The sequence below is a fragment of the Astatotilapia calliptera genome, chromosome 10 (genome assembly GCF_900246225.1).
Source record: "Astatotilapia calliptera chromosome 10, fAstCal1.2, whole genome shotgun sequence".
In the NCBI taxonomy this organism is placed as follows: Eukaryota; Metazoa; Chordata; class Actinopteri; order Cichliformes; family Cichlidae; genus Astatotilapia; species Astatotilapia calliptera.
Genome location: NC_039311.1, coordinates 10,201,559 through 10,218,091, shown reverse-complemented (window position 1 = coordinate 10,218,091; position 16,533 = coordinate 10,201,559). Strand labels below are relative to the sequence as shown.

Below are 16,533 nucleotides of genomic sequence, written 5' to 3'. Positions count from 1 at the left end.
TCTGCGCATGAATATGTAACACCTGTGGATTTTCTAGTACACAAAGTCTTCTCATTTACATCTGTAATTCAAGTGCTATTGTTAAATCAAGCCTGAGTGGGCTTTGGTTGCACGGAGGTCAAAGAGTCTGCGTGGAGAGCTGGAGAAGGACCGAATTTGCCAGAAATGTGATCTAAAATCTGCCCTCAAATAACAAGGGATCTGCTTATTGTGTTTCTATAATCCTGATCTCAACTTATGTGGGAATAAGCATTTCCCAAATGTAACTAACTGAATACATTATTAATGGTTCTACTCATTCATTAGTGGTTTTCCCACTTGACTTGTCATGGAATCAGAACGCTCTCAGACTCTGATTAGCTGGTCGTGAGTCATGCTGATGCATTTATTTAAAGACTGGCCCCTTGTTGTTTCACTCTGCAGTTCTGCCCAAACACACAGCTGCCAACACTTTCTTTTTCTTTTTTTAAATTTTCAGACAAAGCCTACAGACAGTGATATTGTGTCATTTGCCAGCCTATCACATAAACGTCTTCTGGATAATGAGCTCTACACGCCTTCCTCCGCTTCCCACATCATGCCGCTGCCTCCCTCCCTCACCCCTCCAGTCACCCCTAATCAACATTTTTCACATTGTTAATCACTTATGTCAGCTTCTGGTAATTATAGACAATTAATCATGTATGATTCACTGTCTCTCCCTGTCAGCATTGTGCTGCACGCTGTGTGAGCGAAAACGACAAAGGTGAAACTGCCTTTATTAAGTAGGCAGCAGCACCGGGGAGTGGACTCCCCAGTGATAAGCGGCATGTTGCAGCGCTTTGGCTTACACTTCCTCGAGGCAAGCGATAAAGGCCAGGTGGAGATTAAATTACATTAATTCCTTTGCCAGAAGCCCTGACCCAGAATGACTTACAAGACAAGGAGGATGAGCTGTGGTGAAACTACTGCCAAAGTACTGAAAAATGAATTAACCATCATTGTCAAAACACCTGCCATGTACAGTCAACATTTCAAAACACACACACACACAGAGCAGACTGCACTCAGTCCATTTGTTTCCTTTAAGGTCACGTTGTATCTGCCCAAAGCATGACCAGATTAGGGGTTTTCTTTGCCATCATTTCTCATTTTAATCCACCCTGATTTAAACTTTTTGAGCCCGAATGCCCAAATCTATAATTTATGAAAAACAGTTCTCTACACACCCAGTGTACACACCTTGTCTGGCAAACATGGAAATGCAAACATGCGCATTATCAGCAGTTCTGTTACCATGAATTCCCCGACCTTGCCTGTGATACTGTAATGCATTTACCCCTTCCTCTTCTAGACCTGCTTGCACGGCGAGTATAAAGTTCAGTTCTTAGGACATTCTGTGAGAATCCCCACAGCTTTTGTAAAGATGTGCTCTGTGCAGCTCTTGTTGGTGCTTTTAAGCATTACAGGTAAGCACATTTCTGTCTTACATTATCATTTGTTTTTTGTAGCAAGTTTACATTTTATTGGAAACCTACTTGAGCTCTGATATTGTTTTACAGGATGTGTCGAACTCATCACAGTGACGACCACGCAGAAATACGTCAATGTGACAATTGGTGGTAGTGTCCTGCTCGACTGTACGTTTGCCACTACAGTGGCGACAACTGCCGACCTAACAATCCAGTGGGAGTTTCTCTCAAAATCCGCCATGACTGCACAGCAGGTAGATGCAGTCTATTGTTCGGATTACAGCCATGTGCCAACTAATTTGTAGTTTTATGGACCAGGATGATGAAATGTCTTTCAATTTAGTAGCTAAAAATAGGGTGTGCAAGTTGAAGTTCAGGCCAATAAACTCATGCGACTACACACGGTGATCACTTCTGAAAGACATGAGTAATTTTGTGTTTCTTCCAAGTTCTCCAGAGCAGATAAGAATCGCTTTCTCAGAACATAGCATCATCTTCGAGATGCTTTAAAATGCTTCGAAGGAATTGATTCTCATCAGAGCAGCAAACATTTAGTTTTTTCCTGTATTTTAAATATTTTAAAAACATATGTCTACGCACAGCTACACATACAGGTTTGCGCCTTTTCCTGCTGTGCCACGTTTTCTTACCAGCTAGCAGACACACCCAGTCTGGATCGCGAAGCCTGTGACTGAGATCGACAAATATCTTTCAGGCAGTGCTCATTTAACCTACAGCCACAGACTCACAAATGTGCTGCTTCATGCAATGTCAAAAAGTGCTTTTAAAGACATCTACTACATGCTGATGTGAAAAGAAAAAAAAAAACGTCTGTCCTGTAAATATCATATTAACTGGAGAACTAAAGGTTTCATCTCTCCAATTATTTGGATCACTCATGCAAACTAGCTCGAGGACAGTGAGTTTGTGCAGCGATAGCCAACAGATGATCGGATCTGACTTCTTGCCATTTGCTTTCAGATCTTTTACTATCAATCAGGAAAGGTTGTTATTCCCAAGTCTTACGAAGGCAGGATTCAAACTCCAGCTGCTCCAGGGGCCACCATGAATGCCTCCATAACTATAAGAAACATGCAACCATCGGACTCTGGGCTCTACACGTGTGAAGTTCACAATTTGCCCGACGTTGATGGACAGTCTCAAGCAAATATCATCGTGAATGTCCTCGGTGAGTTTTGCCCACTTTTGAAATAGATTTTTGGTGTTTGGTATATTATTGTGTTTTTATGTTATTACATTTTCAAACCCTGTTTGATCCTATTTGATCATTTTTTAAAGACAAAACATGAACCCTAACACACTTAGGCCACACAAAAGCACGGGTAAAAGTGAACAAAAGGAATGAGTCATGGAAAGGAACCTACACACATTCTCAAAGTCCAGGAATCAGAAAGGATGCGAGGGTAAACAGTGGGTGTGTAGGAGATTTCATGCTACCTGATTACACCCATTAGAATGCTGCTGCTTCAGCCATTATTCTCCTCCTCTAAGTAAGCTTGTCTGACTCCCTGAAAAGGGAGTGCCAGTGTTTTTATCGAAACTGTGATTTCAGTAAGAATGTTTCAGCTATCTTTCCTCACCTGAGATTTCTGTATCAATTATCAATGTTGTAACATTAACAAACCTATTAAAGTAGTGGCCCTGAACAGTGTAAATAGGGAATTACATTCATCTCAAATCCCCTCATTCACCGAGTTACCAGGACAACCTTGCAGGCCTCAGTAGTTTCCATGGTTACTTCAGCAGTCTCCTCATTGTCAGTGTTGGAAATTAGAAAAAGGACTGTGACTGCATCCTCGTACTGCATACAGAATATATATGAGTGTCTGCTGCATGCATGTGCTACCTAAATACTGTACAGCCTTTATGGAAAAAAATGACTGGGGAGTGGGGCACTTTCTTTCTGACTGTGAGGCACAATATGAATATGTATGAACACACTCATGCTGATTAACATGGGCTCAAGGCTGATTTGCATCACTTATTTTCACATAGAACGACTAACACTGGACAGCTTTGCCATAAATTACAAATACATATGTATAGAAACTTTGTTTGTTTTCCTGATGTCTTTTTTGTGAAAGTTAAAACGCATGTGGTATCAAACATGATTTTGGCGTACAGTTTGTTTCCAACTGTCTTACTGAACGATCTAATAATCAGCGGGCAGCAATGAAACACAGATTGCCTCTTCAGTAGCTGCTGAGCTCACGATGAGGCCACTCCTAACGTATCCTGAATCACGATGACTAATCACTAGCCACGTGACGTTTTGTTTGATTAAAAGGATTTGCTATTTTAACGAACAAATCTGTTAACCATCTTTGATAAACAATCTACAATACACAATGAATTGTTTCACCTGAAAACTCCAAGGAAAGACTAAAAAACACGCTGGTGTATGAATGAAAATAAAAAGGGCACCAGAATTTGCCTTCATCCCTTCATTTTCCATTATCTACTTCCTATGGTCTACAAAATGCATCTAAATTGCCAGTGCAGTGTCAACAGTTCACACAGATAGGGCAGAGAGGAGAGAGGACCCTCATACTTGCGATCTGCTCTGGCTGGTGATTTATTCCCTCAAGATTAAAATCTGCCAATCAGGTGTTGGAGAGACACTCAGCAGTGGAAGCCAATAATTGATGGCACCTACAGGGAGAAACCAGCATAAACAGGAAAGAAGAAAATACACACTGATAAACACACACAGAGCTGCGGACTGGAATATAGCGGTAATCAATACGGTGTAGACCATCTGTTCTAAAGCAGCGACTGAAAGAGCATCTAGAGGCACTTGACCATTGCTGCTTTATCCCACTTCATACTGCAACAAATTTCAGAAAAGAAAGTACATTTTTTTTTATCTGACATATCTACTAGTTGTTTCCAGTCCTCAGTATCTAACTCAGTCTAAGAGGATTATAAAACAATGTGGTGTTAAAAAATAAAATCAGCACTTTCAATGTGTTTTGCTTGCAGTCCCATCAGATGCTCATAAGCTGTCACAAGTGTGATTTCCCCTCTAAAGTTATCCTGTGGTTTCACTGAAATAACATCAAAGCTTGCGGTGGTAAAACTATACAAAAGTAATAAAAAGAGAAGAGAAAGAAAAAGAAAAAAATAGTAAATTATTCATATTTCATCAAATAATAACAACAGTCGCCTCAAGGTGTCATATATTATAAGGTAAAATCCTACAGTAATACAGAAAAAACCCCAACAATCAGATGACCCCTATAAGCAAACACTTGGCAAAAGCTGTTTTGACCAGTTTGTGGGTGGGGGTGAGGGGAAGGAGACAGGACAAAAGACAAGCTGTAGAGGAGAGTCAGAGGTTAATACTAACTAATTATTAAATGCAGAGTGGTCTATAAACACATAGAGAGGGAAAACGAGGAGTGAAGAAGCATCATGGGAAGCCCCCAGTAGCAGTGTTGCAACTAAAGGAAGGTTTGGGGTCACCTGATCAAGACCTAACTATAAGCTTTATCAAAAAGGAAGGTTTCAAGGCTATGATGATGACTGGATTTCCTTGCCAAGCCTCAAAGGGAAGCTGATCTCTTTATTCAGGAGCTGCTGTTTAAATGGCTTGAAAAATGTCAGTGTTTTCTCCAGGCTGAATGTGTGCTTTGTAATAATGTCAAGTAGCCAATAAAGCCTTAACTTCCCTGTGGTCCGCCAGAGAAACCATCTGCTCCTTACTGCGCCGTCCATGGCAATGTTGAATCGGGTCACCTGGTCACTCTGACCTGCCACAGTGAGCAGGGAAACCCAACACCGACCTACAACTGGGCCAAACTGGATCAGACCAAGACAAGGAGGCCTGTGCTGGGAAGAAGTGAGTCCAGCATCTATATACACACACGTGTATGTGTATATATATATATATATATATATATATATATATATATATACATATATATATATATATATATATATATATATATATATATATATACACATATATAACATATATATATATATATATATATATATATATATATATGCGCGCATATATATATATATATATATATGCCCGCATTAGCACATTTACCATCTCATGAATCTGAGTGAACTTTGTTTTTTCTCAGCAACCACAACTGGAATACTGGAAATCAAAAACATCTCCCAGTTTGAGTTTGGGGAGTACCAGTGCATTGCTACAAATGTTGTGGGCTTTGCAACATGCACCATTGAGCTGAGTCCTGGTTTGTCCTCACATTTATTTTTTGGGGAGCTTTAATATGTGTGTTTGTGTGTGTTTGTGTGTGTAATAATCCCCCCTCACAGGTATAAAATGTTTGTGTTTGTATAGAAGTGGCAGATGGGGTTATCGCAGGCGCGGTTATCGGAGCGCTGCTCGGGTGCGTGCTGATCGGCCTGGTTGCGTGGTTCATCGCTCACACAGTCAAGAAACACAAATACAACGCTGTTAAAATGGCAGAGGCCAACGAGATGAAGTGAGATTACAGATTTTTGATACACTTCTTCCATCGATTTGGTCATTTAGAGTTCAAGGGTGTAACGGCTACTGTTTGTTTGTCCACTAGGGGGAGCTCTCCTCCAGCCCAGGAGGCCTATGAGAGCATTCCCAATGCAAACACGGCTGACAACGTTCAGGATGAGGAAGAAGGCCCTCAAGCCTAAATGCCACTTTAAACAGCTACAGCATTGCATTAGCATCACTATTATGTATACCAGTCTTTGATATGGAGAGAATTCAGATGTAATGAGAACAATGGAGCTAATCTTCATGTTTGAATTTGCTTTTTCTGTGCTTACTCAAATTCTGTCAGTTTTACAGCTTTTTTTTTTTTTCCAATTTCAGTTAAGTAATGAATGTTTTAAATTTCAATCTTTTTTCTTACATTGTGTGAAAAAAATAAACTGTATGAACATGATTCTAAAAGATTTTTTACATAAAAGAAAATCAAATAAATCACATTGATGATGTCATGCCTATACCAAGGGACATTAAATCAGAGCCCAGTTTTGAATGTACTGTATTCCATAGGCTTTGTGAATAATTCAGTATTGTTTGATTGCACTCGAATCCTATTGTGGAGATCAGGGAAATATTTTACTGCTACTATTCATAAGCATCATCATTACCATTACATTAATTATCATTTCATCAAAGCATTTATTCAATAGATTACACATGTTCTTAGTTAAGGTTATTACACCTACCACAGAGAGCATCTGTCTGGTAAAAGGTTAGAAGCGCCAACGGGCGGGGTGAGGCTGATTGCGTTGGAGGTCGAGACATACACACACACACAAACAGTAGTTAGACTCGTGTTTAGGTAAGAGTTCAAATAATAGTTTGCAAAAGCTTGTGACTGCAAAATTGTGTTTGCCTACGGGACAGTTTGTTCCAGGAGATAAGCGAGAGCTAGAAGATTAATAGGAAGCACCTGGCCTCGAGACGGAGAAGATGTCCTTTTAAATGTGTCAAAAGTCGTCCACAGAACATTTGTGGTTTTGAAACTTATGCATGTATTGTATCTGCTTTGACGCATGAGGGGGCGTCATAAATAATACCCTGATGTTATAAAACAACTGCTTGTGTATTATTGGGCGGAGATCGATGCTGTCTGCGTGCAGTGTTCATCTCCCCACGCGTGTGTTCATTAAAATCATTGTTTGACCGACTCTCCTGGACCAATTGTTGTTTTTGTGCTCACCCTCAATATTTGAACTCGTAACACTATGAATGATCAATATGCTAAGTTCCTAACACTGAGGTCGCACCACTTTAATGTGCACAACCAGCTCAGTCTGTGATTTTGTTTTGTCTTTTTTTCTGATTTTTATCATAACCTGTGTTTTAAATGTTTTTTAAATAACCTTTTTTTTCAGTAGTAACAGAAGTAATAAATGTAAAAAAGTTACACCATCAATTTGTTTTGTATCACATGCAAACTTCACAGATCATGATTAAATAAAACATTTCTGAATCACCAGAGTGCCTCAAGATTTGTCACATGAGTGTCAGAGGCTGTGTTTACTGAGTATTGTGAGAGTGTCGAGGATATGCTGTGTGATAAAAACAGGATCAGCACATGGAAGTAGAAGTAACACTGAACGCACAACACATCACGACACAGTTTAATAACTGGAAGCCATTTGAGGATTAAGACATTTCATTGTTTCAAGTCAAATTCGGGACACATTCACACTCTAACTTCACATAAACTGCTTAAAAAAAATCTAGTGTTAATTAAAAAATACAGAAGAGCAAAATAAAACATGCTCCAGCAGTATCGGTGCAGTGTTAATTAAACCTGTATTGTGGGCAGAGTGATAAGGCAGTCAAGTGAAGAAAACTTCACGTTCAGGCCTGGAGCCCGAAGCAGCGGGCAGCACTGAGGACGTCATCTCTGGTCAGATAGCATCCACAGAGTTGCCTCGAGCCAGTGAAAGACTCCCTCCCGTGTAAGACTCGCCAGTTGTCTATGAAAACAACCTTACGGGGAAAAGACAGGGCAAAACACTCAGATTATAAAGCAACACTGACATTTAAGTTGTCCTGTGACTTGACTACGAATTCATTTTAGTTGGAACTCGGAGAAGCATTTATGTTTTGACTTTGTGGCCTGCACATATCTTACTTTTCCCGGAGTTAGCTTCACCCATAGCTCGTTCTCTGGCCTCCTCAGCTCTGTGGTCAGCTCTCGATGTGCTGCGTACCAGCGCTGAACCACATCATGGGAGATTGTGTTTAGCACAGATCGATCGTAGTTGTTGTATCTGTCAATACGTAAATACATCAGTTGCGCTAATTAAATGGACAACCACTAAACAAGTGAACACAACATCAGAAAAATAAAAACTACACTAAATTTCAGCATCAACATACCGTATAAGATACATTTCATTGTTCCAAGGATACACGTTGAGCAGGGGGCCGATGCCTGTGATGTGGTTTTGGTGCCTGTCGGTATTTTCGATGTAATCGTGCTTGACGGGCACCTGAGCAAGCAGCTCAAAGCTTTCAGGTGAGCTCTGACGTAATTTTTCTGCAGCGTAGAACCCATCAACAAGCAGCGTCCTTCCCCCGGTTCCCTCATGCTTGAGACAGTGGAAAACCTGGATTCTGCCATAACGAACAGAAGCATCAAATATCCAAACATAATCATGAGAAGTCAACGTTACACCAACAACCCCATCTCTGCTGCACCTACCCACACGGTTCCTGAAAGTAGGAGGTGTCAGTGTGACGGTCCAGGGCCAACTGGCTGTAGGCAGTATCTCCCCTGGAAAAATCTGAAGTGAAGCACCACATTCTGCCATAGGTAGTCTCCCTTTGTGAGAAACAGATGAAATTGAGGATAATCAACAGACAGCTGGTTGAACGACGCCACTGGATACGAAGCGTTAACGTAAAGATGAGAATGTGATCTGTAGGCCAACAGAAGCATACCTGATTAGACTGACCCTCTGGGTTACTGCCTCTGTGGCTTCCACTGTGGTTGGGACATCGTCTATAAACGCGATCCCGTACAGAAGATAATTTTGAAGAAATTTCTTTAGCTCGTCATCACAGCTCATGAACGTGTCCCATTTGGATGAGGTTATGTTTGCATTTTTATAGATGTCTGAATTCCAAAGGATGCGCGGTTGTTCTGTACTCTGGTACTTTCTCTCAAAGCTGTTCTCAGCAAGCCAACTGAGACTGTACCTGGACATGTGACCACCAGGCCCTGGAACATAGACATGCAAAATAAGGTTAAGCTGACTTTGACAGATTTCTACTTTAAGGTTATATTGGATGATTCTACTTCCTGTAATAAACATTTCAGATAATGATGTAATCCTATGTGCAAGTACAGTATCCCCTATGAGCAGTGTTGGGTGTAACGCGTTACTGTAATTAAATTACTTTTCCACTGAAAAAGTAGAGTAACTGATTACTGTTCATTTTTAGGTATTTTAATTACAGTTACTTACAATGTACTTGCGATACATTGTAAAATAATTAAACTCGCTGAATATCATTATTTAATTTCAATAATTTATCTTCTAAAGGTAAAAGTAAATTCTGCCGCTTTAACATCGCTGTAGTGCAGCTGCGCGTCATCTTGCGCCAGTTTGCTGCGTAGTCGTATTCTAAAGCGGAAGATGTCGGACTCGGCTGAAGCGAGTGGCTGTTTTATGAAATGGACATATTCCCGTCTCTTCACTTTTCTGAAACAAGCAGACAAGAACATTACAGTAATATGTAAAAACTATCGGCCGCTGTTAATAGCATGAGTAGCCTACTGAAGCACCTGACACGAGAGCATAGACGAACCTTTTAAGATATTTTCAGCCGAGAATGTAGCTGTGTAATGCTCAAATATCTACTTAATTTATCAAAATATCACATATTTGCAAAAGTGCTTCCACGTTTTCGGAGAGCTCTGTTATCCACCAGCGGAATAGCTGACCGGGAGGCCAAGGCTTGATAAGAGTCCGCGAGCACAGCTAACTCCTGGCGTATTGTTTTTTTTGAAAGACTACACTGAAGAGTGTCAAGAAAGGAGATTACATGCAAGCAGGGAAGATGTGCAGCATCTGTCACATGTAGTACTCGAACCCTTGCCACCAGAACTCACGGCAGCTGTGCTGCCCACTGCGCCTAACCAGTTCTGGCCTCAAAACAAAGATATGATGAAAAAAAGCTTAAGAAGCTGGAATTTGTGCTGAAAAGTAGTGAAAAACTGAAAATTTTGCTAAAAAGAGGTGAAAAAGCTGAAATTTGTGTGGAAAGGAGTTTAAACAGTTGAAGTGTTAACTTTCTGTAGTATTCATTCCACCTCATTTCATTTCTGTATTTTATGTATATAAGTTTAGATTAGTTATTTATAGTTGGTTTACACAGCTTTGTGTATGTATGTGTATGCATGTGTAATGTATATATAGACACGCGCGTGTGTGTGTGTGTGTGTGTGTGTGTGTGTGTGTGTGTGTGTGTGTGTGTGTGTGTGATTTACATTGCTGTGCTTGAGAGCCACCATCTACCGGAACCAAATTCCTTGTATGTGTCTGCACATATACTTGGTCAATACACACGATTCTGATTCTGAAGAAAATGTTGCCATAAGCGGGATTCGAACCCTGCCCTCCTGGTCTGAGAACGGCTGCTCATCTCACTGAGCTAAAACATGGCTCAGCCCAGCAAGCAAAACTGGTGATCACACTGATAATGTGGTCTCTGACAGTAAAATGGGCCAAAAAAATGGCATAAAAAGCTGAATATCTCAAAAAGTATAAAAGTTATTATCACCAAAAGATATAGCAGTCGAAAGCAGAAATAGCAGAACAGTTTAAAGTTCGAACGGTGAAAACCGAGGGAGTAGTTAAGCGGCAAAGAAACGGAGCAACTAGAATAATAAAGGATAAAGAATAAAGAGAAACAGGATCTCAATAGTGTGAATGCCTGTGAGGCAAACATTTACTCAACCAAGTCAGTGAATCGGGTAAAGATTCACAGCAATGACAACAATAATATCTTGAGCTGACGCTTTTCCAGGTTTGCTCAACAAATGCTGGCACCATGAACATGCGGACTGATCCGAGAGGGAGGAGGACGGTAGTGACGGGGCATTTTCAAAACACATCTTTCATCCTTCCGCACTGAGAAGCAAAACTTCTATCTTACTTAGTTAAGACAACTCAAATAAATTGAGTTTATCAGAGTTTTTTGCATAAAAAGTATTTAAATCGAGCTCTAATAACAAATTGATAAAAACTGAGTTCAGCCTATTTAATATTTTTAATTAAACACAATATTACATTTTACAGTGCAGTTGGAATGTTGGTGGTTCAATCCTTGGCTCCTCCAGTCAAATGCTGCTAGCCAAGATAGTGAATCCCGAGTTGCTCCCAATGCATTAATCAGAGTGTAAGTGTTAGATAGAACGCATTATTAAATAAATTATCGGCTGAATTAGACATTTTTAAAACAGTTTGAGTGAATGGTTGTCTGTCTCCATGACTGTATCCAAGGTGTACCCTGCCTCTTGTGCCCTGTGACAGCTAGGCAGTATACATACAGGATTGCAGGACATTAAGAGGCCTGTAAAATCCTCCGTCTGTACGTACATATGTAGCAAATGAGTTGCAGGGACTCTTATTACATACAATTTTCTCTATAAAGACTCTACATGAGAATGTGTGTAGTCATAGAAGAAGTTTTCTGGATTCTGTTTGTAGTCCTTGCTCGCTAGGCTAATTAAGCTTGTGTGGACTTTGGCAGAATACAGGAAAACAGCCCATGTACGGTGCAAAACAGGAAGCCATTGAGCCAAACAGCCATTTAAGCACCAATTTCTATTGTCCGTCCATGATTTTGCTTTGTATTTTCTTTTTCATTTTATCTTAAATGGATCTGTATTCTAGCTGTACTGTGAACAATAACAACAAACAGGAAGTCTTGGCGAGTAACTGCTGGAAGCCTCGAAATATTGACTGTTGCCACCAGAGTGCAAGCAAGCGTACAATAGCAGAGGGGTTCTCAAGATTACCTGACTCGGATCTGAACGCAAAATTTATAGCAGGCGGTCCATGTGCTGCTGTGATTTAGCATTTGCTAACCTAACTCTGAAAGCCCCCCTGTTCACAAACAGAATACATGCTCAGAAACTGAGCTGACCTTGAATATGTTCCACTAACAGGGAGAGGCATGCATGCAAGAATGCCTGCATCAGCAGCTGTCATGGGGTTGCCACACCCACATATGTCACTGTATGTAAGACACCGTGTCACTCTTGTGCCTGCATAAAACCATAGTGAGAGTATTTTTCAGCAGCTGCACAGTCTGTGTTTTTTTTTTTTTTTTTTAAATGAATGGTAGAGTATAATCCAGAGAGATTCCCACAGAGAAAAGGGATCTCGGCTCTACAACACTCTGACGGGACTGCTATGTTCTTAAAAGGTTAAAGGAAGATGGAGTTTCCCGGTCTGTACACTGACTCCTGTACTAAAGAGTGAATAATTCCAGCTTGTGTCTGAGTCCCATGGGTCAGAGATTAACATTTTTTCAAACTAGAGCAGAGGGAGTGAATAGTTTCCACTGGTCCACACCTGGCATCTGCAGGACCATTTAATCTTCGGATTTCCCAAAGCAAGGGCAACTAAATCCCACCTGACTTTTTCCACTTAGCAGACAGAATAAGTAATGACTCCAGCTAGCCAGTGCTTTGTGCTAGTTAAGCTAGCTCGCCCTGCTGGGGCTCTCTCTGGGGAACAGCACTGTGAGCTGAGCAATGGCTTGTGTCTACAGTAGCTGGGCGATTATGTGGAAGATGAGGTGTTAGAGAGCATGGAAAGGGTTTCTTCAGTGGTGGGCAGGAAGAGAAACCCACGATCCTCCCCCTGAGTTCTGGGCAGGAGATCACAGAAAAATATAAACCTGCTCTTTTTCTCAGTTGTGTTCCAGAGCAGACTGGAATGCAGGCAGAAATGACAAATTTAGGGTTTTTTTTCCTTGTGTCAAACTTCAACTAGCTTTTAGGGGTCAGCAGAAAACACTAAAGGAGGAGCACAGGTATGTCTTGGTCTCATCTTTTTATTTGACAGTGACTGCTGATAAAGGCTGCTATCTAAAGCCAGCTTAGGCAACATTCCCTGTACGTGTAAATCAATTTTATGGTATATAACTAAAACTGTCTATGTTTTTCTCCTTTGGATAATTACACCCTAAGCCTTACTGTACCTGCACATGAAGTAAATCTTTACACAAATACAATGTGCCAGGGGGCAAAGACCACTACAGTATATTTGGCTGTGCAGAGAACTTCAGACGAGCCGGTCCTGGGCAGTTGTTATAGCTTTGCTTTTTCTAATTAGATTTTTTTTTTATTTCAATTTGAATTTTTGTTTTAAATTCAGTTTAGTTTCAATAAGTTTCCAGAGATGGATTCTCTTGTTTTAGTTTAGTGTTTACTGCATGGAAAGTTTTGCCAGCCTTGTACACATCTAGTCTCAATAAACATGTCTATCAGCTCCCCCATCAGACAAGCTGTAATACAATTTTTACCAAACTAACACTAAAACGAAGAACGATTCTTCTATATTTTTATTGTAGTTTACTTAATTGTTTCATTTAATTTTTGATTTTTCAATATTTTTTTATGTTTTAGTTAACTAAAATGTTTTTTTTGTATGTCGAATTGAGGGAAGGTTGAAGCTAACATCTATGTTTACTCCTATTGTGAATAATCTTGACTTTCAACCGGGGATGTTTGATATAGGATTTAAGGAATGGAAGAACAAAGGAATTCAGAGACTGAGGGACTTATTCTCCGATAATGTAGTTATGCCATTTGACCAAATGGTTGAGAAATATTCTCTCCCCAAGCATGACTTTTTCCGTTACTTACAGATAAGGCATTATATTTTGCATAGTACTAACTTTAGTGAGAGTCATGAAGTCTCTCCTGTTGAAAAATTATTATTTTTAACAGACAAAGAGGTACCTGTGAAGATATTTTATAAGGCTTTATATTCTGTACTCTCAGGGACGTCACAGAGGCTTAAAGGCAAATGGGAAAAGGAATTAGGTATAGTAATTGATGATGAGGAGTGGGAAGATGTCTGGAGTTACGCCAAATCAATATCAGTTTGTAATCGTACCAAAGCAATACAGTTAAAAATTATACATAGAATGCACATATCTATGTTTCGCAGACATCAATATAATCCTACCCTTTCACCCATGTGCCTTAAATGTAAGACAGTAATTGGTACCCTAACTCACAGCTTCTGGTCATGTTTGAAATTGCAAGAATATTGGTCTAATGTGCTATTTGAAATGGAGAAGATTTTCGGTTGTGAATTGGAGATGGACCCTCTGTCTCTCATACTGGGCCTCCCCAGCCGGCGATTAATATCCAAGAATAATAGGAGATTGTACTGTGTTCTCACCTATGCGGCAAGGAAGAATATACTACTCCAATGGATTTATGAAAAAGTACCAACTATTAAAGGTTGGAAAAGAGTAGTGTTGGATTTAGTGCCACTGGAATATCTTACATGTATATTGCATTCAAAAACAGATCAATTCTTTAAGGTGTGGGAACCATACTTGAACTATGTGGAACCTGATGTTTCTAATATTATGTTACAAGGATTCTCTTGAGTGTTTAAACTGTAATGGAACTGAGCTGGGGTTTTTTTTTTGTTTTTTTGTGTGTTTAGTTATCAGTTTGTTTGTTTTATGTTTGTTTGTCTGTTTGTTTATTTTTTGGTTTTGAATTGTACACTGTATTATGTTATGTAATTATGTACTATTTGTGAAAATAAAAAAATAAAAACTAAAAAAACTAAAATGTTTTTACACGTTTAGCTTCAGTTTTAGTTGAGTTTCAATAACCTTGCTCCTGCGTTTAGCATGTGCCATTTTAATGCAATTTAACTAAAGAAAATGTGTTATTTCCAAACTATTTTGTTTTACAGAAATGGCCACATTGAATGAAGATTCCATTTAGAAAACAGATGATGGCCATCCTTCAAAAAATAATACTAAGTTGCACTTCAACAATGTGTCTTAGTTCTTCACACAATTTAAAGTCAATTTTCATCATGTTCTCTCCCACCCGCCTGTGCAACCCACTGTTGCACTTATAGTGCCCCACTTACAGGTGATAACAAGGTGGTCTTCTTCCACTCGTGTGCTTTCGGGACGTATAGTCAGATCTATGCTCCCAGTGTCCAGGTTCCTCTGGTTAGTTTTGGAGTTGTACGAAGCAGCAGAGAGGCAGTGATCTCGCAGCCACACATAGTTAAAATGCATCTGCGTCCCTCCATAGTGCAGTTCTGGTGATTTCAGAAATATGTGTTCAGGGGGTTAACAGCGAAATTTGTGATAACATAAAAACAAACAAACAAAACCAGGCATGCGCAAACCGGGTTAAAAGGTTACAGCTAAACCCACCAAGACACTGCTCGTGTGTGCGGAAAGTAGCACAAGCCCTCCGTGGCAAAGCCGTGCTCCTGCTGACACCACGCAGAAGCTGAGCCTGTCTCAGCACACTCCTGTGCAATCTGCAAAACATTTCAGGTGCAAACACACACAGAGATGCACTAAAAAACTGAACCCCAAAATTTAAAATGGTTTTCCGTTAAGCCTCCCAGCAGTAATCCGACCAACTAAAACCACAGCGGCGTGCTTTGTGCATGCTGGTGTGTGTTTCTCCCTTCAGCCCTTCACTTGCACACAAGAGAGTCTTAAAACTTGTAAAAATTTCTTGGCATGGCGTAAAAGTCCAAATTAATTATTAAGCGACTCCTCCATCAGTTGGCTCTTCTTCTTCTTTGAGCTTTTCTCTTTTGTAACCATCAGTGAAGTTGCATTACTGCCATCTTCTGGATTTCAACCACATCAGAGAACCCGGATCTGCTTCCCCGCCGTCTTTACACACTTTAATTTGAATTAAACACACGAAGTTCTTTTTACTTATCATAACCCACAGTCCCCTGGCGGCTGGGATAGGATTCAGGACCCCGGTGGCCCTGAACTGAATAAGCGGAAAAGATTGGATGGATGGGCATCTGTGTTAAATGGCAGAGCTTTTGATGGCACAGTTTACCACCTTTAATAAATGCGCCGTTTAAAGATTACTTTCCAGCTCGGCGATAGGAAGCCTTTTTATGAACCTGATGGATATCTGCAGGAGAAACAGAAATGAAGCCCAAATGTAGCTTGCCGACCTGTAAGAGTCCGGGTCATGTTAGTGAGTGGACAGCTGATAGAAACATGCTTGCTGGCTCCCTCTGGAGTTGAAACTGGCACTCCATCGGGGAGCTTAAACTCATTAGCTGGCTTAATACCTATTTCCTTGCCTCCTGTTTACTACACGTTTTTTTTTTTGTGCCACGCAATAAAGAGTTGGCAGCTCGTGGTTTGTTTATACTTTGCATATACAAGAGGGTTTTGGCAGGTGGGGAACTTTAAGTTCCAAAAAGTGATTTCCGGTATTTGCCAAATAACTTTTGTCCGTATTTAAACTGTTGTAAATAACTTGTTGGCCTATAATCTGTGAAACATATGTCAAATATATCTTTCATGAAT

At 40.2% G+C, this 16,533-nt stretch overlaps 2 protein-coding genes across 2 annotated transcripts; one reads left to right on the top strand and one right to left on the bottom strand.

The window, feature by feature from the left end:
• The first annotated feature begins 1,308 nt into the window (after window positions 1–1,308).
• On the top strand, window positions 1,309–6,267 carry LOC113030858 (V-set and immunoglobulin domain-containing protein 1-like). Its single transcript, XM_026182610.1, is given in 8 exon segments — window positions 1,309–1,349; window positions 1,351–1,448; window positions 1,542–1,705; window positions 2,433–2,640; window positions 5,158–5,313; window positions 5,567–5,683; window positions 5,791–5,935; window positions 6,026–6,267. Coding segments are annotated over 8 exon segments (1,026 nt in total). The 3' UTR covers window positions 6,123–6,267.
• Window positions 6,268–7,569: 1,302 nt separating this feature from the next.
• Window positions 7,570–16,135, bottom strand: tmlhe (trimethyllysine hydroxylase, epsilon). Its single transcript, XM_026182859.1, has 7 exons — window positions 15,397–16,135; window positions 15,102–15,278; window positions 8,902–9,181; window positions 8,663–8,782; window positions 8,338–8,574; window positions 8,090–8,228; window positions 7,570–7,944 (listed from the first exon to the last, which is right to left on the bottom strand). The coding sequence occupies exons 1-7, from the start codon at window positions 15,515–15,517 to the stop codon at window positions 7,813–7,815; spliced, it is 1,206 nt and encodes a 401-aa protein (XP_026038644.1). The 5' UTR covers window positions 15,518–16,135; the 3' UTR covers window positions 7,570–7,812.
• Window positions 16,136–16,533: the final 398 nt, after the last annotated feature.